We start from the raw sequence: 27,253 nt of genomic DNA on the forward strand, positions 1-27,253 counted from the left end.
TGGGTCAGCACTTACTCTACTGAAGACACAGTATAGCTTTCTCATAAGAACCCGAGGCCCATCTTCTCTCATTCCCATGGAAGGGAAGGAGGAGAGCAGGAAGGCTGACCTAGAACTTTAAGGGAAAGGCTGTTGACCCTGCCTGTGGACCTGGACAACCAATGTGGCAGCCCCTCTGATCCAAGACCCCTGCTTTGACCACAGACTCAGGTAGAGCTTTCCAGAACCCATGTTTCACCTTCACACCATTCAATTCAGAGATGTTCAAATTTCCAATTATTTTATAAATGTCAATTTTATAGTTTGTTGGAATTGGGATCTAAATCAGATTCACATATTGCTACTGATACGTCTCAAACATGGTAAAAATAATACGGGAGGTGGCGGGGAAGTGGATGGGGAGTATAGAGAAAACAATGTCAGCCACGTGTTAGCTGTTGGGGGGCACTGATGATACACGGGAATTTTTTATACCATTCTATTTTTAATGGTAGAAAGGCAAACTTTTAAGAATCTGTTACTCTGCTTTCTATAGACCCAACAACGTTCCAGTTGAACCTCCTCCTTCCCTCCTCTCCTAACTCTCAGAGCAGTAACATGCTAGGAGAGACCCACAGTCCCTTCAGTATGTCCAACAGTGACTCTAGGCTCACTCTCCCCACCGTCCCCACCCTGCCCCTGTCTCAACCAAAGCAGTGTGCTTCCAGCTCCAGGGGTCCTCTAGGCAGGACTGGCAACCAGAGGAAGGAACGTGCTCTTCTGGCCTCTCGGGCAGCTATGCTGCTTGGCTGGCCAAACTTGGTCCCTTTGTGCGCTCATCCCTACACCTGCTCACCTCTCCTCTGCCTTTCCTTCGAGATGTTAAAAACTCGCAATAAAAAACAAATACAAAATGCTGTAATTAATAGCCAATTCCAAGCCAACCCAGCATCTCTACTAATAAACCTCAACACTTACAAAAAGAACAATAAATTCTGCCCCTCTCTGGTTCTGAGGTGGTCTCTTTTATACACTCCGTGTGTGTGTGTGTGTATGTGTATGTATGTGGCTAAGTGTGTCTACGTATATATTTATTTTCCTTTATTTCCCATCCAGGGAGGGGCAGAATAATGAACTGCGTGCGTCAGGGAAGATGAATCTGAGATACTAGGGAGCAGTGCAGTAAAAAGATTAAAGTGTTATTATTGTTGGGTTTTTTTTCCCCCATGGTCCATTGTGACAGCTCGACCGTCATCTGTAAAAAATGTCTCAGCGAGAGATAATCATCGGAAACTCAATAAAGCGTCAGGGGGAGCCTCAGCCCCCATCAATCACCGGGTGCCTGGAAAATTTCAGCCCTCTGTCTCTCTTCCTGCTATCCATATAAATGTCTCTAATATATTTTGTGTGGTGTGTGGGACCCATCCCTGATTTGGAACTTTTGATGAAAAAATATTTATACACAAAATATGTAAATCGGTTAAAAATCACAAGACTAGTTCTTTGCTACCCCATCCCATGTTTTCTTATTTTTATAAATGCATCAAATTTATTCTTTTAAATAAAACATGTCAACTAGTCTATCTCCCTCTCTTAGTCAAATATATATACACAGGTTTGGAGGGATAGAAGGATGAACAAAATTAACCTATTGGCTGATACAGTTAATCTTGAAGTTGACCAAAAAGCCTGACAGAATGACAGTATGCTGTCCGTCCTGGTGACTCCATAGTGGCCAACACCGCTAAGAAATGACATGGAGAACCACTGGCCCTGGAGGTGCAGCAAGGCTCTGACAATGATGAGGAAGAGTCGGGGACATTATAAAAAATAGCAACTTGCCGAAACAGTTTTTGGCCTGGCAGATTCCCAAGCTTTTTAAGACTCTGGACAAGCCGTAGGTTCTGAGTACATGTGGGGAGCACAGAGGCTGATCTGGTGGCTGGGTTCTCTACAAGGGCAGGAGACAGTTCTGCTGGTACTTGGCAGAACTCTCTGCCCCAATGACCTTTAGTGCCTGCATCACAGGGTTGTAGCACACAGAATCAATAAACTTGCCAGCTGCTACTGCAGCTATCACCACCATCAGCTCCTTATTATCACCCCCCACATCTCCATCCTGGAAGGAATCAGTTCCCACGGTGCCCTATCCTTTAGGACCTTCAAGGCTTCTCTCTGCCTAAAGGATACAAAGTCCAAGCATTTGAACAGACCCCAGTCTATTAACTGCTCATAGCTCACTAATATGAATCTTTTGCTGTACGGATGCTTCACCCTAAAAAGTTCATTTTTTCCTGTTTCCTAATCTCTGAATGTTTTGAACATAACACACCCCTCTGCTCACACAAAAATGCACCCACCTTCAGGCCTTCCATAAAACCTTCTTATACTTCAAGGCTCAAATACCATTTTATTTCTTTGACTGCTTGAGCCAGAAATTGTCTTCTCTGAGTTCTAGTAGTTCTTGCTATCTGTACCTCTGACTGGATCCTTGCTGAAGACTGTCTTTGTAATGCATTCAATCTTAATTATTATTAATTACTATTTTTGCCAGTACTTTACATTTGCATGATGCCTTATATTTTCTCAAGTTAGTTCTTTCATAGTACTTCAATTTATCTTCATATTAAACCTACGGTATACGGAATATTCTCTATAGATGAGATAATCAAGGTTCAGATGGATACAGAATTGTCCAAGGTCACACAGTTAGGTGACAGACGGCCATTCCTTGGACTCTAAATAATGTTTCGCTCTTTGTTGGTAATGGTTTGCTACTGCTGAAAAGCATTTGGAAGGCTGTGCCAGACTCTTAAGTTCCACAACAGTATGATGAGGATAATGGTGATGATATAAAAACAGAAACTCATGTTAATGATTCCTTCTATGTTCTGGTTTTAGGAATAAATATACTATCTCTAACTCTCTCAATAACCTTTATTTTACAAAAGGTAGACAGAACCTCCAAGAGGTGTCAAACTGGCTCCAGGTGTCAGGGACACTGTGCTGTTCGCCCAGGTGAAGCTGAAGTGGCAAAATAAGGTCTCCTCCCGGGAGGAGGAGTTCCAAATGAGGGTTTTAAAGCAGTTCAAGCACAAGGCCACAACTACCACCTGTAGTCTAGCATATGCTACTCCAAGAGTGAGGGTCTGTTAGTAATGCAAAATCTCAGGTCTCATCCCAGACCTACTCAATCAGAATTTCTGGAAGTGGAGCCCAGGAATCTGTTCTCACAAGCTCTCTAGGCAACTCTTATTTCCTTAGAAGCCTTATTCCTTCCATCTGAGTTTGTGCTCTCCCAGGGCATACATCCTCTTTGCTGTGACTGGGTAGGGCTGGGCACACAGTGGGCACTGGGTGGTTAACTTACACTAAACAGATGAGCTAGGATGAGACCACTCCTTGGCATGTCCTGGGGTGAGTGAGAAATATTAGAGAGCAGTTCCATCACCACCAGTGGGGACTCCAAGCCATCTCCTGAATTTCAAGGTACTTGTTGTCTACTGGTTTGTGATGTGCCAGCTTGCACTGTCCTGTCTTGCATCTGAAGACACAGAGATGGGGAGGTAGGCTGCAGCAAGTGAGGACCTGCAGCCCCTGGAGCTGTAGGAAGGGGGCCACATGGGCTGATAGCGATGACTATGGTAGGTCCAGCCTGGAAAGCCAGGGCCTCTTCCCCCAGAAGGGCCCTATGCCAATCCAGCTTCTGCACAACTCATCTTTATTCAGCTGCCATTTGGAGCTGAGACGAGAAGCTGATTTATAGTCTTCTCTGGCCACGTTTCTGCCGTGTTTTATTGTTTTAATTGTACATATGAGAGGCGCTCAGAGTACTCGCTTGCATTTCTGACAGCCCCAGACACCCAATGTTTATAACAGTTACTTACAAGCAGCCAGCGGCATCCCTGGCTGGGCAACTTGTTTTCTGTTACCACTTATTTACTGCCACCTCTACCTGAGGACTGGGGCCTGCCACCCATCAGCCAGCCACCAGTGGAGCTCTCCTGGAGTGCGCATGGGTGGGACCCAAGGCACTGAGTGGGATGTGGGCAGGACCAGGGAACAAGCTGGTAGAGCAGCAGCCGTGATCCCCATGCTCCTCTCCACATGTGTCCCCTCGGTGTGCCTCTGCTCAAGCTGTGTCCCCTGCTTAGAATCTCCTTTTCTCCTCCTTCCTCTTCACCCTTCAAAACCCAGGTAAAATCCTACTTAAGTATATTACTTGCTCTGAGGGTGAGCACAGAGTTTCTAGAACCTTAAAAATCACATGCTGACATGGACCTTTGGAGGCCATATAATCCAAAGTCCTAGGGCAAGAATACCCTTTACAGAATCCCTGATGGACAGACATCTAGCCCCTTGGGTGGTGAGTTACTCAGTACCTCTAGAGCAGGTACTGAGCCTGCCTCACGCTAAGACAAAACCTACCTGCATAAAGAAATACTTCATCAGCCCTGGCTGGTGTGGCTCAGTGGACTGAGTGCCAGCCTGCAAACCAAAGGGTCTCCAGTTCAAGTCCCAGTCAGGACACATGCTTGGGTTTCAGGCCAGGTCCCCATTGGGGGTCCCACGAAAGACAACCACACACTGATATTTCTCTCCCTCTTTCTCCCTCCCTTCCCCTCTAAAAATAAATAAAATCTTTTAAAAAATTCTTCATCAAAGGTTGCTATGTTCAAGAGAAAACTGAAATGCACTTGCTGATGATCTCACAGCTGGTGACAGCTTAGAGGAGCACGACTGCCTGGCACCAACGCCTGACCTTTCTCCACGACACTGTCATGCCTCTGAACGTGCCGCTCTGAGGGCTGGACAGAACGGACAGAATGAACAGCCAGGCCAACAAGGTTTCTACCCCAAACATTTCTGCACTGCCTACTGCGGCAAACCTACCCAGAAACACAAACACTGACAAGAGTGGAAGATACTGTGATATGCCGAGCTGAGCAGGCTCCTTTTACTTTTTCTTCCCCTCCCACCTCCCCACCATTCAAGGTTTATTTGGTGTTTTAGTTGGTATGACACTTGGATAGCTGGCTGTGTTATTTATATGCAGACTTTTCTTTTTACATTATATAGCAATGTACACTAATCTGATTTATATAGTACACAAAATAAGATCCTTAAGAACAGTTATGCACAAGATATGCAACAGTGGATTTATACACTGGATTCCAGGATGAATGACTGGAGAGAAAAAAGCTGGACTAGGCACGTTGGGTAAAGGAACCGCAAGTTACGTAACACAGTGAACACATATCTAGTTTGAAGGGCAACTGTGGAGTGTACAACGCTGGCAGTGGTGTCTCTGAGAGATGGAACTACTTTACACTCACCAGGTTAGGACTGCACAAGGTAAGTACCATCCAGCATCAGGACAGAGAAGCAGGGCTTTATGAACCATCACTATTTCTATCTTTAGGAAACTGATGTTCTTAGTCACAGATCAGATCAAAGAGACAACATGCACAATCTCTAACTAAAATCCAGTTGGTCTAGACGGTGAGGTGGTACGACATTAGAAGACTTCACAACTGCAGCTCTTTCTGGATCCCTACAGTGTATCTGCACTCTTCTTCAAATGGGCTTCTCCCTCAGGTGTCAGTCACCTTCACAACATCTGAGATGTCATTCTGCCCCAAGACGCCAGGCAGACGACTTCTTTTATTCCATAGAGACCCCTGATTGTGGTGGAAACTGGAAGCACCCACCTAAGATTCTTCATTATACTTTCTACTAAATCTGCTCAGATAGTCCAGTGGCCCAGGGTATGTAGTGCTTCAGTCTGATCACCTCATAAGCACTGTCAACCACCTGTTTGTGAACTCTGCATCAGTGCCTAAATCAGGGTGCAGAGTCTTTTAGGGAGAAACTGGCAGCATTCACTCCACTCCACACATGCACACGAGAGTCTCCATGCTCCCAAGGACCCACCCATGACAGCTTACTGGGTGAATTGCCAGCCTTTCCCCCATTAGGTAACGGAACTGGGATGAACCCAGACTGCAACCACTTCCAATAACATGTTTTTTGGGGACACTGCTTATCTTCCAAACCATGTAGGTCAAGACATCGACTGGACTAGAAACATTAAGCAGTTTGCAGTTGGGCCTATATTTTACACCAGGAACGATGAATTTAAAGATGTTCATGCTGGATCAAATTAAGACATCTTTCACCTTCTTGTTGATGTGCCCCAGCTATGGTAACAACCAGCTTGGAATATGCAGTCACATTATAGTCTTTGCCAGAGATAATTTTTGGTGTTTTAAGAAAAAGGATATCATATGGGAGATCCATCATCTTTCCCTTTAATTTGTCCATGACATCAACAAGAGCATGTTCATTTGCCAAGTCCTTCATTAAGGTACTGATGGCACAAACCATGCCAACAGCATCAACCCCGACTATAATCTTACTCTGGGGGCTTTGTTTCTCCTTAAGAAGATTCACAGTCAGCTGATACTTGAGAGTTGCCATATTGGACTTAGAACCAAAAGGGATTGGGTATACATGGTGGCACACGGTGTTGGAACCAGACTTGGATGCAGCTGCTCTAGTACCAGGCTCCTTATTAAGGAGCAACGGCCATATGCAAAACAGAAGCATTTCATTAGAAATGGGGCCACCAATTACAAAGTCTCAGCAAGGAGGGCACATAAGTTTCTTCCCTCTCCAGGCTGTGACTGCTCTGAGCAGGTAGGTAGAACAGATATACAGCCTCTTTGAGAGAATACAAGGCAACTTCTCCGATGCCCTTTGGTCTATTTGTCAGAATCCTCTTTCCTCTTCATACCTTAAATGAGGATAAGTGAGGGACGTAACCTCTTATCCCCCTCTTACTTTAACTTCTTTGCTTAGGCAGGTTCAGTCGCATCCAGTTTTAACTCCCAAGCAAATGCCAGAGACTCCTAAATTCCTGTCTCCCGCAGACTTCCCATTTGAACTGCAGAACCACACACCCACTGCTCACCCAAATTGGAAACTGAGGAGTCTCCATGGGGGCTTCCTTTTCCGTCAATTTTCAGTCTACTGAGAACTGAACCACCCCCCCAATATTTTTCTACATCTATTTTCTCCATTCCCAAAGATCACTTTAGAAATCACCATAAATGATAGATGCATTTTGGGGGAGAGAAACACAGCTTCTCATCCAATTCTCAAAGGGGGGTACATCATCCCCTAAAGGTCAAGAGTCACTGCTAATCTCTCTCCTCCAATTCATCTACTGTCTTGTCAGAATGGTCCATCTAAAGTGCAAATGTAAACTGAGCATAATCCTACTTAGGATCCGTTGATGGCTTTCAGAAAGCAGTGTGATTTCCCTAGAACTGCTTTACAGGATCCTTCCCATGTGGAACCCCAATTCCCTTCCCTCTCTTACTTCTTGCTATTCTTCTCAGCACTGTGGCAGATAATGCTACCTCCTGTCACCTACCCACCCCATGTCTTTGCACGGGTTGCACCTTCTGCCTGGAAGAAGGTTCATCCCTGTTAGTCTACCTGGTAACTTCTGACTCATCTTTAAAATCCAATTCAAAGTCACTTATCCGGTGATACTTCCCAGACACCAGCCTGCTGTGAGGAAGAGCTTATCACTAACTATATCAGGGTTACCTACATCCTTTGCACAACTCCCTTTGCATTACCACTCTGCACTGTGGTGCCTTGTTCATAGATCTGTCTTACCTGACTATGAGCATTGATGAGGGGCTAGACCATGTGAATTCATTTTTGTATGCCGAGCATCTGGCACAGTGCCTGATACTCAATAAATGCATGCTGAATTACAAAGAAGTAAAACTAATAAGCAATTACAACTGTAGAACACTTTACAATTCACGCATCACATACCTGACCTTTTTATCTACACAATACTAATTAGGTAGACAAGGGATATACATTACTGGGTTTTAGGAAAGTCTTGCCAAGGTCACAAACTACAACTTAACCACATCCCTTTAGCACTTAGCACAGGCTGAGGCCCACAAAAATATCTTTTAGAAATCTGACGGACTTTGGTACTGACTCTATGCTCCAAAAGTGAAGGACTATCCAACCTTACTGAGCATGTGACTTTCCTGTGAATTTGCCTGGATATACTCTGGGCAGGGGACTTGCACCTCTTGTTCTACTCTACCCGCCTCACACATTCTCATAAATCAGATAACATCCCATGGAAAAGCCAGTCCAATCCCCCAAAAAAGAGAATAACAGGATTCTTGTTTCTGTCCACTTGGTCCATGAGAAAGATCAAGAGCTGGGTACCGTGCCTTGCATGCAGTAGGCAACGAGTAAGTATTGGTTGGATGGATGAACTGATGAGATATCTATAAATGGAAAAAGAAAAGAAAAATACAGCTAAGGAGCGAAAGGCTTAGTCTGCTAAGACAAGAAGAAAGCCCTGAGATGATACCAAAGGACTGTCACTCTAGCCACAGAGCCCATGAATTTGGGGAGCAGAACACATCCAAATGGATACACCAGGGGAAAGCAGATGAGCTGCCAGAAAACCGTGGTACACGAAGGTGGTCCGGAAGTTTTTTAAAGAAGAGAGAGGAAGATCTTATAAGCTACAGAACAATGAGTTTATCAGTGATTCCTGACAAAAATTTCTAGAATTTTTGACAATTCTTAAATACTTAGGCACTAGTGTGGGTTCCCTAGGGAGGACACCAGACCTTGCCAGAATAACTTAACATCCTTTTGGGAAAGAGCTCCTGGGCAGGAATATATGACAAATGCTAAACATAGTTTTATTTTAGCAAGAAAGCTGAGGAAAGCTCTTAAAATTCTGTGGACATGATAAAGTAATGAGGGATAGAAAAGGATTAAGTTTGGCAGATTTAGAGTTGTGAATGTTGAATAATGCTTCAAAATCATCTTGATCATGTGCTGTGCAACTGTACACTTTCACAGAATCCTTATAAACATTTTAATCAAACACTAGCATGAGCTCTGACTGTTGTGGCTCAGTTGGTTTGGGCACTGTCTTGCAAACCGAAAGGTTGCCAGTTTGATTCCCAGTCAGGGCACATTCCTAGGTTGCGGGTTCAGTTCCTGGTTGGGGTGTGTACAAGTCAACCGATCAATGTTTCTCTCTCACATCAATGTTTTTCTCCCTTTCTTTCTTTCTCCTTTCCCTTCCCTCTAAAAATAAATAATATCTTGAAAGAAAAAAGACTGGCATGTAAAGTACATGATGGCAAGGATCCTGCCTAACTCAAGTGTCTACAGTAATAATGCTAGACATGTGACAAATAAGAATTTTTTGATTAATTTTGAACAAACAAGTCCAATAGAAAGTTTGTTCACTAAATTTGTAGGTCATACAAAACAAGCAGAGACTCCTAATATTTTTATCTTTATTTCATTATGGATATAATGACCGTTTCCAATATTTTTGTTGTCTATTTACCTACCTACTTACTTACTTACCTAGAATGTATGAGGCCAACATAAGAGTTGGAAAGATTCAGGAGTTGACAAAAAAAAGAAAAGGAAGGAATGAAGCAGACATTGTTTTAGACACTTGAGTTAGATAAGATCCCTGGCAGTATGTACTTTATGTGCTAATCTTTAATTCAAATGGAAGGAAGGAAAGGGAGAAGGGAGGAAGGGAGAGAAGGGAGGAAGGGAAGAAAGGGAGGGAAGGAAGGGATGAAGGGATGAAGTGAAGGAGAAAATATCTAGAACAAGTACACTACAGACAATGGGTCAAGTCCGGCCTGTTGGCTGTTCTTGTAAACAAAGTATTATTGGAAGTACATTCAACTGTTCACTGTCTATGGCTGCTTCTGCGCCACAATGGCCAAGCTCAGGAGTCACAACTGAGACTGAAGAGCTCACAAAGCTTAAAACGGTAATTAGCTGTTTTCAGAAAAAGTTTGCTGATGTATGATTTAGAATATTGACTACAAGCATCAGGCTGGACAGAACTATTAGAAAACAAGGGCACAAGACTTGAATGCAGGGGTGGAGGTGGTGCAACAGCAGACGCTGGACTGACTAGATGGCTCCCAAGCTCTGAGTCCATGAAATCAAAAATGCTCACTGAGTCCTGCTGGGATCCTGAGAGCAGGTGAGAAGGCACTCAAATAACCCCTCCCCTTCGTGTCCCTGCCTTCTCAGCAAATGCTCCTCCTGCTTTTCAGTAAGAACACCTGAATGGAAGACAGCTGAGGTGAGGAGCAAAGGTGTGTCTCCTCCTATCAGGCTGCAAATACAGGGCAAATTTGGTGCTCATGAAACTCTCCTGTTTGAAGCATAAAAGTTAACATAATTCCTCCAGTTCAGTGGGGACTCCAAGGAGGCACAGGTCATGGCCTGCACATGGACCTGTCACCTGAGGAGGAAAGAAAAGACGAGGGCAGATGAGAGTTCACATAACCACAAAAAAGGCCAAGATTTATAGAACATTCAAAACAGCAGATGAAAGCATGTTGCAATTATTGCCAAGGACAGTTAAAGGCGTTGTGGAGGAACTAGCTGCAACAAAGGAGCCTGAAAGAAGAAGTGGCTACAGAGAAGAGGGGAGGACAACTTTACGTTGCACCCGAGCAGCAGTACTCTCATGCTCTTGACATTCCCCTCCTGTTGCCAATTTGAGAAAACTTGCTGGAGCAGCGACGACACCTCTACCCACTGGACTACCACACTTGCATCAGTCTGGCAGCCTCCCTGACAGCTCTTGGTCCCCTTGGCTGAACCTCCCTCCAGGTCAATGTTCTGACCCTCAGGTGGTCAGCATAGTTGTCAGGCCCCCTGGCCTCACTGCCAACCCCAAAGCAGACACTGCCCAGATGCTCTGTTGCTAGAAACAGAAAGGAATCTCAGCCTCTGCAAGTGGTCCAGGAAAATGGGCAGGATGGAGGCCAGTCTAGAGAAGCAAAGCTCAAATGTAAAATACTCATTTCTGTGTGCAGCCAAAGCAACCTGCCTTTTTCTCGACCCCACTCTGAAGAACTACTAACCAGAGGCAACACTGACTGACTTGCCCAGGTAACCTCCAACAGACATGTGACCAAGCCCTGGTAGAGAGGCACACCTCCACTTTCTTCTGGAGAAGCCCAACCAACCACCTCCACAACACCCTAGGGGGACACTGATGACCACCCCATTTTATAAGCACAGACATCAAGGCACAGAGAAGGTACGCTATTTGTCCTGGGTCACACGGTAAGTTGAAGGGCCAGTCCCAGAGATAGGATTGCATTTTATGTACAGGAAGACAAAAGAAGCAGTATTAAGAGTAGTGCCTAGGAATTTCTGAGGCTGAGGAAACCAGTGAGGCTGCTTTCTAGTTCTGGGGCAGAGATAGGACAGGGTAAGTTTGCAGCAAGTAGAAAAGGAACAAATCCACATTCCATGTAGTTGCCTCAATTATTCTATGGAAACCTGCTCCACTGTCCTCTCACCTGTGGCTCCGCAGGCTGAGGTGCTTTGCAAGAACACCAGTAGGAAGGTTCCCCTCACCCCATTCATAAAGTCAGGCCTCTAATTTATTTCCCAAGACCTCTTAAGAAAAAAAAAGATTGTATTTATTTATTTTTAGAGAGAAGAGAAGGGAGGGAAACATCAATGTGCGAGAGAAACATCAATCAGCTGGCTCTTGCACACCTCCAACTGAGGACCTGGCCCACAACCCGGGCATGTGCCCTGACTGGGAATTAAACCGGGGACCTTTTCATTCACAGGCCAGAACTCAATCCACTGAGCCACAGCAGCCAGGGCTATTCCCCAAGACTTCTGAAGTGACATAAATTATAGAAGCCCAAAGGGCTGTGAAGGGCATTTGTTCCATGAGTTTTCAGAGGATAAGGGACTTGCAGGTCTCTCTGAGTTGCTGGTAGAGCTGGCACAGAGCAAGACTGCCTGGAAGTGACAGGGAGTGAGCGCTCAGAACAGCAGGGTAGCCTGCACTTACCTTCCAAAGAATGGATTCCCTGCTCCTTGGCGGTCTTGTAAACACTACTGAAATTATCCCCAAGGTTTGGATCAGCACCAGCAGCAAGCAGGACCTGCACCACACTTGAAGAAATCAGAAAGATAGAGGTGTCAAAAGCAGGGAAGGCCCAGGAAGTAGACACCCAGATTCTGAAGCATGTTTGAGGACTGGATGTGCCTCTACTCATAGGTGGTACTGTGGAAAAAACATTAACTCTGCAAGTGTTTAAAGGCAGGAGTAGAAAAGCTGGGCCTGAAACTTCCTGGCTGAGAGGCTCTGGGCAAGTATGTAAGACTTCTCTAAGGCTCAGTGTCCACAATTATAAATGACAGTGTTTATTCAACAATTATTTATCCAGTGCTATGTTCTAGTCACTATTGTAGGTGCCAGGGTCTATGCCTTCATGGAGTTCACAGTCTTCTGGAAAGGACAACAATTTAACACAAAATTACAGTGAATTGTGATAAAGACTATGATGAAAGAAGTACCATTTTCAGTGGGAAACTGAGAGGACCTTCCAGTGGTATGTAAGGTACTGAAAACTTGAAGGCTGAATAGCCAGATCTGGGATGGTAAAGTGGGAGGACCCAATGCACTTACAAATCCTAGAGGGAAAAGAGCACAGTGCTTCACCTGAAGAAAGCAGAGTTGGAGGAGAGAGTGTGAGGGGAGACCACTGGCAGATGAGGTAGGCCACTGAGGGCTTAAAGGGGAAGTGACAACATAGGCTTTTCCTCCCCACTTCAAAAGATGCACATATTTAAACAAGTGAAACTATATTGAAATATTAAATGAAAAATGAAAGTCTCCCCTTACATCCCTTTTCTTAATCTAAGTTCCAATGGTAACCACTATTTATAGTTTGGTGTGTTTCCTTCCAAGCCTTTGCTTTTGGAAGAATCAGTCCAGTGGCTGCGTGAAAATGGACTGGAGGGAGTAGGACCAGAGGCAGGAGCCTCCACAGGTTGTGAAGTTACACTAAGTAAATTTATAAAGCACGAAGCACAGTGCCTGACCCAGGCAGTGTTTGGTGTATGTTAGCTTCCCTTCTATTATGTAGTGTTCCTGCTAATTCTTTCTTTTTTCCTAATAAAAAAGGGCTCATGTTCACTATAGGAAATTCAGAAATGTACATAATCAGGAAGAAAACATCCTTCCAGTTTTTCCAATGTTTATATACTTTTTTCTTTTTTTACAAAATGGGATCATACATAAACCCTACACAAACATATCTACACGCACCTTCCATGTTTTAAATATCACATTATTTTTAATGACTGCACAGTAATCCACTACAGACTACTCTTTACTTAGCCAATTCTGTACTATAAAACAATTAGATTACTTTTAAATATTTCAGTAACACAGTATCTCTGATTATTTCCTTTGTATACATTCCTAGGACATGAAGAAAAGTATAAGCATTTTTAAGAGTTTTAATAAGTATCATTAAATTACCTTTAGTAAGATTGTACCACTTTTTAGTCTCGCTAGCAAAGGATGAAGGAGAATAACTGCTGTGCTTTCCTTTCACCAAAATAGTGTTTTCTTTTTCATAATGTGTTAAGCTGATAAAATAGAAAATGAAATCACACTGCTGTTTCAATCTGCATTTCTCTGATTTCTAGTGAGTTGAACTTTTATTTTTTAATTTTTTAAAGTATATTTTATTTATTTTTTCAAATATTTTATTTTATTTATTTATTTTTAAAGAGAGGGGAAGGGAAGTAGAAAGAGTGGGAGAGAAACATCAATGTGTGGTTGCCTCTCATGTGCCCCCTACTGGGGACCTGGCCTGCAACCCAGGCATGTGCCCCGACTGGGAATCGAACCAGTGACCCTTTGTTTCACAGGCCCATGCTCAATCCACTGAGCTACACCAGCCAGGGCAGTATATTTTATTGATTATGCTTTACAGTTGTCCCATTTTCTCCCTCCCCTTTATCCCCCTCTGCCCCGTACCCCACCCTTCCTCCAGCATTCTACCCCCTTAGTTCATGTCCATGGGTTGTACATATAAGTTCTTCATCTCCTCCCTTTCCTATACTATTCTTAACATCCCCCTGTCTATTTTGTGCCTATGAATTATGCTTTTTATTCCCTGCACCTTTTCTCCCTTCTTCCTCTACTTCCTCCCTGCTCATAACCCTCCACGTGGTCTCCATTTCTGTGATTCTGTTCCTGTTCTAGTTGTTTGCTTAGTTCATTTTTATTTTTTAGGTTCAGTTGTTGATAGTTCAGTTTGTCACTTTACTGTTCATATTTTTGATCATCTTCTTTTCCTTAGACAAGTCCCTTTAACATTTCATATAATAAGAGCTTGGTGATGATGAACTCCTTTAACTTGACCTTATCTGAGAAGCACTTTATCTGCCCTTCCATTCTAAATGATAGCTTTGCTGGATAGAATAATCTTGACTTTGAATCATAAAATAATTCATGACTTTGAATACTTTTTTTCCAGCCCCTTCTTGCCTGTAAAGTTTCTTTTGAGAAATCAGCTGATAGCCTCATGGGAACGCCTTTGTAGCTAACTGTATCCTTTTTTCTTACTGCTTTTAAGATTCTCTATCTTTAATCATGGTTAATTTAATTATGATGTACATTGGTGTGTTCCTCTGAGTCCAACTTCTTTGGGATTCTCTGAGTTTCTTGTACTTAATGTCTCTTGCTCTTCCTCTTTTCCTTCTGGTGCCCTTATGATTCAGATGCTGGAACATTTAAAGTTGTCCTGAAGGTTCCTAACCCTCTGCTCATTTTTTGTAATTGTTTCTTCATTCTGTTTGAGATAAATGTTTATTTCTTCCTTTTGTTCCAAATCATTGATTTGAATCCCTGTTTCCTTCCCTTTACTGTGGGTTCCCTGTATATTTTGCTTTATTTCTTTTGCATAGCCTTCACTGCTTCCTTTATTTTGTGGCCATACTCAATCGATTCTGTCAGCATCCTGATTACCAGTGTTTTGAATTCTGCATTGATAGGTTAGCTACCACCTCACTGTTTAGTTCTTTTTCTGGAGTTTTGATCTGTTCTTTCATTTGGACCATATTTCTTTGTCTCGGCACACCTTTTACATTGTAAGGGGCAGATCCTTAGGTATTCACCAGCGGGGGCGGGGGAGGGCAACCCACTTTGCTGCGCTGTGGTGCTGCATGTGGGGAAGAGGTCAGAGAGGAAACAATGCCACTTGCTTAGCTTTTGCTCCACTTGCAAGAGACTGGCAGTTCCTCCTGCTGTCACAACCCCCCCAGATTTTAACAGCCAGAGGTTCTTTATTTTGCCCACACTGGAGCCCTGGGTTTCTCAGTCTGTCTCACTCCCTAGCTGTTCCTCCTGGTTTACCAGCATGCAAATGCGGGACTTCGCAGTCCGAGGGCTGCTGCCTTGACATGCGTCCTCTCCACCTGGGCCGCCCGTCTCCTCCCCTCCTGCTGGTCTGGATGAATAGTTCTTCTTTTACTCCTTGGTTTTCAGAATTGCATAGAGTTCAATTTTCTGGCATTTCTGGTTGTTTTTTGTTTTTAAATTGGTTGTTGCCTTCTCTGGGTTGTGTGAAGAGGCAAAGTCTACTTACCTATACCTCCATCTTAGCCAGAACTCCTCTAGCAAGGTTGGACTTAAAAAAAAATGTTTAGCAGTCAGTTGAGTTTCTTTTTTCACAAATCCCTTACTCATGCCCTATGTCTGTTTTTTTCTCTGAATATGTTAGTCTTCTGCTTAATGACCTCCAATACTGTTAATGCTTTTGAAGGTGTAAATGGCAAGAATTTTTTAAAAACTATTGTAACTGTTAAAAAGTACAAGTATAGTCTTTTTGTTTTTCTCTTGTTAGTTTTTTAACATTTGTAACCAGCAGTGTTAATGGTTTCCCCTGTACCACCTGGTCTGAATTTCATTTCCTTTAGCTCAATTATTGGCTCAATTATTTGCTGAGTGGATGAATGAATTTCAATAATACCCATACACACAAACACACAGTCCTCACCAGTAAGTCAAAGAACCAGAATCCATCTCCCACATAGTTGAAGTTCTTTAACATCTGATCTAACACAGTCAGGTGAGTCTCCTGTGTCTACTCACCTTACCTAAAAGGATCTTCCGGCAGGCAACAGACTGTCACAGGTAATTTATTCAAGACGTGGATTAAGATCCCAAAGAGAAATGAAAAGATCCTCTAGGCAGCTAAAATCCATGTTTAAAACCCATATATTTAATTCATAGCAGAGTCTGTCAGGTCCTCAAAAGAGGGTACAAAAGGGTGATTATAGATGGGCAAACTAACTGAAGGTAGTGAGGAATAATATATGATAAAAAGGTAGTATAGAGAGTTTAAGTACATTGGTTTTAAAATCTGGGACTATCTAAGCATCAATGTGAATAATGACAGCTATGGATTATAACCATGGAGTAAAATAAGATTCCACGAGTCTGTATTGAAAATAAATAAATAAGTCACAATGGAGAAGGGGAATCTCTTCCTTACTGTAGAATGACAAGTAATAAATGCAGAAAGAAGAATGAAATTAAAAAATCATCATTTTGCAATGTCATAATTGTCAGCGATAACAAGAGTATCTAGTTCACATGGCTATTAATGTACATAAAGTACTTAGAACAGTGACTGACCTATAGTAAGCACTCAACAAACATTAGTTATTATTTCTTTGTTCCTGACCCTGTGGTTAGGCTGTGGGGAAGTCAAGAGAAGTATGAACTGAGACACTTAAATTAGGAAGACAGCCTGCCATTTTATAAAAAGCACAGTGAGACCTGGGTCCAAATCAAAGCTCTATCACTTACTATGGTTTTAGATAACATAGTATACCTCTGAGACTCTATTTTCTTGCCAGAATAATGGAGATAACCATTTGGTTATGAGATAAGTATGGTTATGTGATAAGTATGTAAAACTCCACAGTGCCTGAGACACAGAAGGAGTTCCACAACTATGAGCTCTTACCCCTTTGTCCATATAATCCTAGTGATAATAACATGAGTCTGGGTCAAAGTACACATCAGATTTGTACTTGATCACTTCCAGAACTCATGCTGGCATACTCCTATATTAAGAAGGCAGCTCTTCTATATTCTGAACAAGTTAGCTTGTTTTTAAAGTCTAAGAAAGAAGGGTTTGTCGATCTAAACTCAAAGGGACATAATTTGGTTAATCCTCAGATGATGTATCCAATCACTATTCAATTATGTCCCCTTCCATGGCAGGCTGTCCCTCCAGGCAACTAGTGTCACTAACTATGGTACCTGGGCCTCTCTAGGTTCATGAGTATTGATTCTATCTGTCTAATTTGCAGGCTGCAAGACGTGTCCAAGCAACCAAGTATGCTGCCCTTGGCTCCAGAGGGCAGACAGTGGTCTGGCAGGATGGGGAGAGGAGAGTGACTAGACTCAGCCCTGGAGCTGCTAAACCCATAAAGGGAAGGGGCAATTCACTTCACAAACTTGAAGGCCAAAGAGGGCAAGCATCTAGGCTAGTGACTCAATCTGCAACCTCAGAGAAGACTCCTTCCACTTCTAATAAAAGTGCAAAAGGCAGCAGGCCCACTGAGGGATATAGCTAAAACTAATGGGACAATGGCTGCTCAGTGGCCAAGAATGGCACCAAACACCTCGCCAGATAGCTAATAGGCTTTTCACTTAACAGCCATCATGTACGTCCAACCCAGAGCTCCATGAGGATCAGGGTCTTCTGGGAGAAACCAGCCCGATCAGGCTGAAGGGCTGCATGACTATGGTTAGCTCTTGTGACCGAGATAACTGTGGACCTGTGGTCTACAGCAGGGCAGAACCAGAGTAGGAGACTGGCCAGGTGAGAGAAGGCTAAGGCAAGGCTGGGAGTGCCAAGAAGTCCATAATCAAAATAGAACCAAGGGGACAAAGACTGCGAGGCAGAGAGTCAGAAACCAAGTCAGATGGCAAGAACTAGAGACTGAGGCAGAACAGTAGACCACAAATGAAGCAAGCAGCCAAAACCAAGGACTACTCGGGTACCAGAGGGCAAGGCAAAAGAAACAGTAACTAGGAAGAGCAGTGAAGAGACTGAAAAATGAAGTGATTTCTGCCTCTCTGACATTTTTTGCTTAAGTAGGAACAAATCCCCATATTTAGAACTGCTTTCGGGGAAGGTGACTTCCATGGGGAGATGGTAAGTTGGTACACCTGGCTGACAAGGGGCGTGCAGGGTCCGCCCTGAAATCAGAACCTCAAAGCACAAAGGGAGCAGGCACTACTATTCAAGGTGATTCACCAGAGGACAACTGAAGCCTCTTCTCTGCTCTGGTGGGCATGTTAGCTGTCATTTTGTAGTTTAGGCATCACTGCCTTAAATTTAAGTAGCTGGAACCAAATGGGCTGTGGTGTATGGGCTAGGCCTTCGTGGTCTTAACAGCTGGATTAAAGTGGGGCAGAAGACACCATGAAAAACATTTCCACTCAAAGTAACTACACTGACTACTCCACACATATTTACTGGGCAAAGGCTTAAGAATATCGACAATTCTCCCAGCCAGCTCAGGATGCAGCCTCAGCTGTTCTGCGGAAAGATATGCCTATCAATGCCAATATAAACCTCAAAGGCTAGAGATCATCCATCTCCAGATGCACTATTTCCCTTACTAACTGGGGGAGTCAGAAAACGTTTGTAGCCCGAGAATGGGGTTTGTCCTTTAGTGACTTGACTCCCTGTGTGCCCATCAGATTTTATCCTGTTCTTAGGTCTCCCCCAAGTGAACTGATGCACCAAAAGGATGGGCCTTGCAAACACTGAAGGTGAAGGTTGTGAGCGACAGCAACAAGCTGACAGGCTGACAGAGACGCAGCAACAGGACAAAGCGAGCCATGCTGGTTAGGGGCAGGCAGGCCTGAAAGCCTGGTGAATCAGAAATGGTCAGGTCTTGAAAGTTGGCCAGAGGCAGACAGGACAATACAGGTCCAGAGCCCTAGTCCTCAGCAAGTTACACATGTGAGTAGGAACAGTAAGATCTGATCCTGGCTAGTAGCTATTTTCTCTCTGCCGTGTTTCTACTGCCTGTTGGTACAAGCATCTATTTTCTCAAGGTATAGAGTGTTGGCTAAGTAAGAGGAAGACAGTAGTCTAATAATGAAAGCTAACATTTGTGTATACTTCTTCATGCCAGGTGCTATTTTAAATATGTATATTTAACAAAATAAATTGTATGTATATTCTAACACAATAAATCTTTGCAACAACCCTATCAGGTATATTACACATAAAAAAGCTGAGGCACTGAGGGGTTAAGTAAGTTGTCCAAGATCGTTCAGCTGTAAGGCGTCCTGGGCGGCCTGGCTGCAGGGTCCACGTTCTTATCACTCTGCTCTATTGCCCCTCACTTATCTACTGACTACCAGGTAGTTAAATGTCTCTAGGAGCACTATGTCTCAACTCAGTTTTTAGCAGCCCAACAAAAAAAACAAGGCATGGATATAAATAGTCAATTCCTATAGGAGGAAACAAATGAAAAATATTATTAAGTATATGAAGAGATATCCTGAAGCTCATTTGTTATAAGAGAAATGCAGATTAAAACGCGGTATCACTTTAAACTCAACATGTTACCAAAAGTTAGAAAGCTAAAAAATGCCGAGTGTAGGTCAGGACACGGGGTTCTGCGACACTTCGTGCACTGTCCAGAGAGAGACTGGTGCGGCCATTCTGGAAGCCAATCTTACACTACTTTGTCAAATGAAAGTCCCTTACCCTCTAGCCCAGCACTTTCTGCTCCTAAGTGCAGACACCAAGAGAAATTCTTACACAGGTCCATGACGGGCGACACTGGGCACTCATCACAGAGTTCTGTGGTGGTGGGGGGTTGCGGACAGTCAATCCCCATCACTGGGGAATGGGTACATTAAATGTGGTAGACACACACTGTGAAACACAATGAAGCTGGATATATGTGCGGAGACACATGTACAGAAACACAGACAGGTGATTTTAAAAAGGGGTTATTCCACTATTAGCCGTTAATTGAATCTGACAATTTGTTCCAAAAGTTTATTCCTTCAGAATCTCACAATGGCAGAACTCCTGATTCCTATGCCCATAGTGATCATGGGGACCAAAGAATTAAGGACCCGCCCTGACTGGTGTAGCTCAGTGGATTGAGCTTGGGCTGTGAACCAAAGGGTCAATGGTTCGATTCCCAGTCAGGGCAGATGCCCGGGTTCCAGGCCAGGTCCCCAGTGGGTGCCATGTGAGAGGCAACCACACATTGATGTTTCTCTCCATCTCTTTCTCCCTCCCTTCCCCTCTCTGTAAAAAAAATATATATAAGATCTTAAAAAAAAAAAAGAATTAAGGACCCAGTGAAAACAATGAACTCCCTGAGCACTAGTCGCCAAATACAACGCTCCTCCTGCTTGCAGTGTGCCCTTGCTTCAGCTGACCAGTCCTCGTTCCCCCGCAGGGCTCCTCCCGTGGCCCAGAAACCAACTCCACTGAGCCTCCGGTCCTTCCAGTCTGGACGCGTGCCCTCCCTCTTCTGTCTGCACAGAGCCCAGCGTGCGCCCCCACGATGGCTGACCCTCATCGCAGTGTAGTGTCACTGCCTGTCTACTTTTATTTCCTCTCTCGCCAGGCTACAAGTCGAGGGCCATGTCTCAATCTTCTTTCCCAGCTCCTTGATCAGTGCCTGAATCACTGTAAGTGGTCAACAGATGTTTTCTGAATGAGTGCATGAACAAATGAATGAAGGAAGAATAAATAAATCGACTTATTTGGTTGGAGGTGGGGGAGAAAGGTGAAAGGTAACAGTCTCAACCCTGCCCAGTCCTCTCCCACCAAAAGAGGCCACAGGCAGTTTAGCTGTGAAAACCTCTGTACTCCTCTCTTGAGCACCAGCCCACTCCTGGGCTACAGGCAATTCTCAGACAAAGCTGAGGAAAGGAACATGATGTGGCCCCTATATGGCAGTTCCTAGGACTCATGAAAACTCCCTTTGAAGCCACAACTCCCACGAGGCCCGTCTTAACTGGCTGATCAGGCTGTATAATTAGATTACAGGTGGGCGCGCATGTAGGAAGGCTGGCTCTCACTGACCTTGATGAGCTCCCTCTTTCAGGGCAGTGGGATGTCACAGTGCAGGGGAAGACAGTTATATCGACTGATGTTAAGGTTTTCTGCTCTCAGTGGCCAGAGGAGCTTGGGGTCAGCATATTGTTTAAGAAAGAGCAAGGAAATCTGTGGTGTGAGCTGAGCCCTATCCTGGGCGAGGCACATGTCAAAGATGCTGGTGAGCAGCTGGAGTTGGTGAAGCAAGAAGGGCAGTGATCCCCGCTCCAGGTCGTCCCGCACAAAGTTGAGCTTCAGGAGAAGCTCCGCCCCTCCCTCTACCCCCCACATCCAAAGCACAGGGTCACTGTGATGAGTATCATGCGTCCCAAAGAGAAGACAAAGAGTTGACCTTTGCATTCTCAACCAATGCACACCTCAATGAGGGGAGGAAGCAAAGAGGTCACAGCTCAGGAGGTCTGCTGGAAAGTCAAATGAGCTGTGTCTCATTTGGTCTACTGGCTGGTCAGGAAAGCAGGGTGGCCAGGCCGAAGGTAAATGGCATGCATTGTTACCTCTAGAGATCTTGTGGCATGCGGGCATGAGCTGGGGCCAAAGAGGGAAGGAAAAACAGTTTCCTTTTTAAAGCCAGCTTCCTCAGGCAACTAAAGATTAAGGTGGAAAGCACAGTAACTGTGTAGACAAAGTAGCCACAGTATGTTAAGCATTTATACTCACTATTTCAGATCTGTAGAACCATCTGCAATGAGGTACTAGTCTCCTTTTATAAATGAATAAAAAGGGCTCAGCAAGACAATATGATTTGCCCATGTGTGTACATTCAATAAGCACAGGAACCAAGATCCAAACTCAAGTCTGTCTGGGGCCAAACCTATTGCACATTCCCCTAAAGAACACTGGTTCTCATCCATTCAACCATCCATTAGTCTGCCATGCTATCCCTTAGGTACTGAGCCTCTATTATGCACTAGGCACAGGGATATTTTCAGATGGTAGTTAAGTAAAGCAGATCACAGAAGCTAGCTGGGACGAGAAGTCCAATTCAGATGGAAAAGGGTCAACATCAATGGTAGGCCCAGACAGGATTAGATAATTTGGGGCAAGGGTCAAAAAAGGCATGGCACAGTAAGCAGAGGGCCATGGAATCAAGACCACCCAGCGCAAGACTTACAGGACAGCCCCGGTTGTGCCCTCCGTTTCCTTGGCCTCTTCCTAAATGCCTTCCCATGTCTTTCCACCTGTGGTTCATAATATATGGCCACCGAACCCATGGCTGATATGATTAAGCCCTGGTTGTTAGGGATTCTTAGTACAGCATGGGCCCAGACCAGGCTCTCTCTCAGCAAATGATCCATGGGTACAATGGGACTGGTTTATCTCTTAAGACTTTGAACAAAAATAACAATAAGAAAACCCAATGACCACCCTACTCTGAGATAAGGGCTATCATTATTCACATTTTGCAGTTGAGGAAACTGAGCTAGTAGGTGGTAGAACTATGTTTTAAACTCAGGCAGTCTCCTTTCAGAGCCCTTGTTACTTACTACAGGGTCTGGCGGAAGTAACGCCATTGCGTGTGGTTGGCAGGGTATGTGAATGTCCCGCATGAGATAGGACAACAATTTGAACATTTCACCTAAAATGTCATATGGTGTGCTTGAGTGATATTGTTATGTTACAAAATTGTTTATGATTTCGTAATAAAAGATTTTTATGTAATAAAAAGGAGGAGTTATTTGTGCTGGACTCTGTATGTTACACACAACTAGATGATATGGTCCCCAAAGCAGGGGCTGTGTCTGACCATCTGTTCCCTCATACACAGGGTCTGGCACAGGCCAGTAAATATTTGTTGAACCAATTCACTGCTGTGGCCTTCACACTTCACTGTTAACACACACACACACACACACACACACACACTCACTCACTCACTCACTCACTCACTCACTGAGTTTTCTGTCAGCTCCTGGGCTTTATCTGCTAGTATTGCTAAGTTGGGTCTCTCATTGTGGATTTTAGAGTTGGTTCTTGATTTTAATTATAGACTAAAACACTCATCTCTGTTAATTTTTATCACCACCAATTTATGTCCACTGACTTCTTTTCTCATGTCCCCAATTCTTTAACCCAAGATAATTGCTACTTTGTAGGCTCCATTTAATCTGCCAATTTGACAGGCATTTAACCATGGTCTCACTGGAATCAGTGATATAACTACTGAACAGGACAGAGCCTCGTGGCTCTGATGTCTTTGAAGAAGTACAGGAGTGGACCACACCACAGACCCTAGACATGAAACACCCCTCCCTAAGCCGCCGAACTGGATGAGCACTGGACGCTCTCCTGGTCCCAACTGATACTCACCATGGAGACAGCACTGAACACAGAACCCCAAGACAGGATACAGCATTGGAGGAGGGGGGGCACCCTGACACTGTCATGTTAGGCAAATGAGCTGGCACTGCTTTCCAGAGAGCACTGTCTTGAGTTGCCTGAGGTCAAGGCATGCGCCTGCCAAACTAGAATTGGGTGCCTGTTGGAATTGGAATATCATTACTACGAAACAGGATTATCTTGAGCAACGATTCCAAATGGGATTAGAAATGACTCTTTGTTACTCAGAGATAATCAGCCACAGCAGCAGCAGTGGGTAGGAGAAATGTCAAGCTTGGCACACTTTTCTGGGGGGCATGGTACTGGCATTCTGGGCACCTGGCCAGCACCCTCACCCACCCTTCCTTGCTGGGAAATAGTGGGCACTGTCCTGTACTGGGCAGGTGGCCACCCAGGACAAGAGCCAGTGCTCATCAAAGTGCCCTCCCCTGGGTCCCTCCCCACGTTCTAGGCCCAGCTTCTCCGATAAAGAGGACTGGAAAAAGAATCTCAAAGCCTTCCCGCAGTGATGATGATGATGATGATGATGATATTAATAATTAATAATAGTGGTGATAATTATTATTGAGGGACTACCACTACCACTATACTACTACTAACTAAAGTAGCAAACCCTTATCAAGTGACTACTATATGGCAAGCATTGTTCTGACCACTTTACATGGATTTACACATTTATCCATCCAAGTAGCCTTTTGAGGTAATCTGCTTATTATCTCCATTTGATGATTGAGTAAACAATCACAGATAAGTAAAAGAATATGCCAAGGCATAGAACCAGTAGGAGGAAGATCTGAACCCAGGCATTCTGGCTCCAGAGCGCACCACATGCTGGACAGCCACAGCCTGAGAGGATCACGGTCAATGTTGGGTAAGGCCTTTCCTTCACACTCTCTGGTCTCCAGACCCTGCCAGTTCTTCCACTAGCTCTGGCAGATTCCTACTTTTTCACCTTGGTAATCTACGTTCACAATAGCCCAACTTCCAGAAATGCTGTCCTTACCCTCCACCTTTAGCAATCAAAATCTTGTGGAAAAATGGAAAAAAATCCGTTTTTCAAGATCTACTCATGTGAAAGGGCCTCCTTTCATGATCTCCCCCTCAGCAATCCAGGTGGTGTTCTCTGGAGTATGGACCACATTCTGCCTCATTTAAAGTGAGACTCATTTTATCCTTGTTCTGTCAGTTTTTTGGGACAAGGTTTGTCTGATTTTATGCCTCATAAACTTCCAACACATAGCTGTTCACTGAGAAACTCTGAGATGACCTGACTCCTGGTCCCAGCAACCCTTGGTCCATCCCATGGCCTAGCTCCCTACCCCCTCCCTCCACAGGCAGCGTAGGCCAGTGAAAAGGATAAGGGCTCGGGGTTTAGAGACGTGGACTCAAAGCTGGCTCCCTCCTTCATTTACTAGACAACCTTGGATTATCTCTGAGCTTCATTTTCCCCGTCTGTAAAAAGGGATCATAATCCCTCCCTTTTAGGATTGCAGTGAGGAATAGAGCCAATATGCGAAATGATCAACAATGGGCCTGGCACACAGAGAGGACCCAATCAACCACAGCCATCATCATTACTATCATCAGGTAATTAGCAGAAAATCCAGCCTCCTCAGGCTGAAGGAAGGAAGCCCCACTCTGTAGCATGCAGCCAGGCCAAAAGTAGGCTGGGGACCCAGGGAAGAGGCTGTAGGCCTCTGAGGTGGGAGAAACTGCTGTGTGGTCAGGGCCCCTAAGAACCTGCACTGAAACACAGGTGCACGGGTGTTTTACTTGCTTTGTCTCTGGCCGACAGCAAGGAAGAAGAGTGTACCAGGGAGGCTGCCCAGGTCCAGCTGCAAGAGCAGCATTGGCTCTTTGCTCTAAGAACACCTGTGGAGTTGTCAGCCCCACAAAGAACGGCCTGTAGAACCTCTTCCGCAGGACAGCAGTCTGGCTGGGGATGCTGGTTTCTTAAAGATAGGGTTTAATGCCCTCCTCTCCTTAGTAAGGTGGAAGGAAAATAAGCAAATGCTAAAAATAAATGACTGCTGTGAGAGGGAATTAAATGGTCTTCAGCCAAGGATGGCGGCATTTTAAAATTAACAAAGCCCAGGTACCACATCCAGGAAGGCCTTGGCAAATGCGTGTTATCCACTCATTAGCTCAGCTCCTCAGGGACCCTGGCCAAGCAGGGAAGGCAGTGCCGGGAAGCAGTCCTTCCGATGCTGATGAAATGCACTCCAGGAGAAGCGACAGAGGAGGGAGGGAGACTCTGGTGGGGAATTTCAAACAGTTCTGCTGCAACTTTCTGCTCTGCCTCACGGTCTCACTTTCTCTGAGGCGGCGCTTTCAAAGCAACCAGCAAGCCCAAGTGGACTGAAATCCGGATCTGTCATCACCGTCCCATTCGTTTGGCATGTTTGGTTCCTGAAGCACCACAGTGGCCACACTATTTAGGTGGTCTCCCTGCTTGGCAGTCCAGGGACAAGGAACCCAAGTACGATGTGGGATGCGAGGCAACTCCCAGTCCTGTACCCTGCACTTTCTCTGTGCTATAAAGAATCATGTGACACCGTGAATTTATATGTGCCTACTCTGTACCACATGTATAGTGAATTTATCATTATCCATCAGTGATTATACTTCATGACACCAAGAATCATGAATTCACAAATCTTCATTCTTTCTTAGTGATCAGAATATACAGTGCTCTAATGTGAGATACCATCAACAATAAGAATTCAAAACATTCTAGGTGATCCTAAACAACAGAATTCATTTTGGCACTACAACGGGAATTGTCAGTATGCCATTAGTCACAACTAGTAATGAAAATGAGAGGGATGATGACCTTTTAAAAAGTTTTTTGTAATTCATTTAAGTATCAATTATGCACAGTAAAATGCACCCTTTCAAGATGCACAATTTCATGAGTTTTGATTGTATAGCCAAAATCACAATCAAGATTTAGAATATTTTGATCACCCTAAAAGCTCCTTTGAGCCCTGCCTCCCAATCCTAAATTCTAGCAGCCACTAACCTGATTTCTGTCCCTACACTACTGCCTTTTCCAGGCTGTCATATAAAAGGAATTACATAGAAGGGAGCTGTTTGTATCTGGCTTTAACTTAGCATAAGGCTTTTAAGCTTTGTCCACGTGTTGAATGTATGAATAGTCTTTTTTTTATTGCTGTGTGGTGGTCCACTGTATGGATGTACCATCATCTGTCTACTCGCCAGCTGATGGACATTTGAGTGATCTCTAGTTTTTGGTGATTTTGAATAAAGCTCTTTTAAATATTTACATATAGGTCTTTTTGCAGATGTAAGTTTTTATTTCTTGTGGGCAAATACCTAGGAGTTGGTATTATTGGGTAAATATGTTTTACCTTTATAAGAAGCTGTCAAAGTGTTTCCCCAATTGGCTATACCAACATGCACTGCTATGGCAATGACGACAATTATGCTGTAACTCTGTCAGCACTTCGTATTGTCAGTTTTTCTAAATTTTAGCCATTGTAGTTAATACATATGTAGTGGTATCTCATTATGATTTTAATTTACATTTTGATAAGTGACTAACGCTGAGTATCTTTTCATGTACTTATCTACTGTCCATCTCTTTTTTGGTTATATTTGCTAAAATTTTTTGCCCATTAAAAAAAATTAAGTTGTCTGTCCTTTCCTTATTGATTTATAAGAGTTCTTTACACCTTCTGGATACTATTCCTTTATCAGACATGTGTTTTGACAGCTTCTTTTTTTTTGAGGAATTAGAAATTATAAGGATCTAAATGATACTGTTTTTCTTTTAAACCACTATCCACTGATGAAGGTAACCACTGATGAAAGACTTAAATTTACAATTTACAAATACCTCAGTGCAACTAGAGAGAAGACCC

General features: G+C 44.0%; 1 protein-coding gene and 1 pseudogene across 5 annotated transcripts in view; both read right to left on the reverse strand.

Annotated features, from left to right (window-relative positions):
* CLPB (caseinolytic mitochondrial matrix peptidase chaperone subunit B) overlaps positions 1 to 27,253 on the reverse strand; it is a 156,056-nt gene that overhangs the window by 90,639 nt on the left and 38,164 nt on the right. For all 5 annotated transcript variants that reach the window (XM_053670747.1, XM_053670748.1, XM_053670746.1 and 2 more), the window contains exon 4: positions 11,906 to 12,009. In XM_053670747.1, coding sequence (XP_053526722.1) covers positions 11,906 to 12,009 — 104 coding nt within the window. The remainder of the gene's footprint in view (positions 1 to 11,905; positions 12,010 to 27,253) is intronic.
* LOC119042092 (L-lactate dehydrogenase A chain-like) lies at positions 5,174 to 6,459 on the reverse strand (annotated as a pseudogene).

The sequence above is a fragment of the Artibeus jamaicensis genome, unplaced genomic scaffold (assembly GCF_021234435.1).
Source record: "Artibeus jamaicensis isolate MK-2021 breed Jamaican fruit bat unplaced genomic scaffold, CSHL_Jam_final contig_64, whole genome shotgun sequence".
Lineage (NCBI taxonomy): Eukaryota > Metazoa > Chordata > Mammalia > Chiroptera > Phyllostomidae > Artibeus > Artibeus jamaicensis.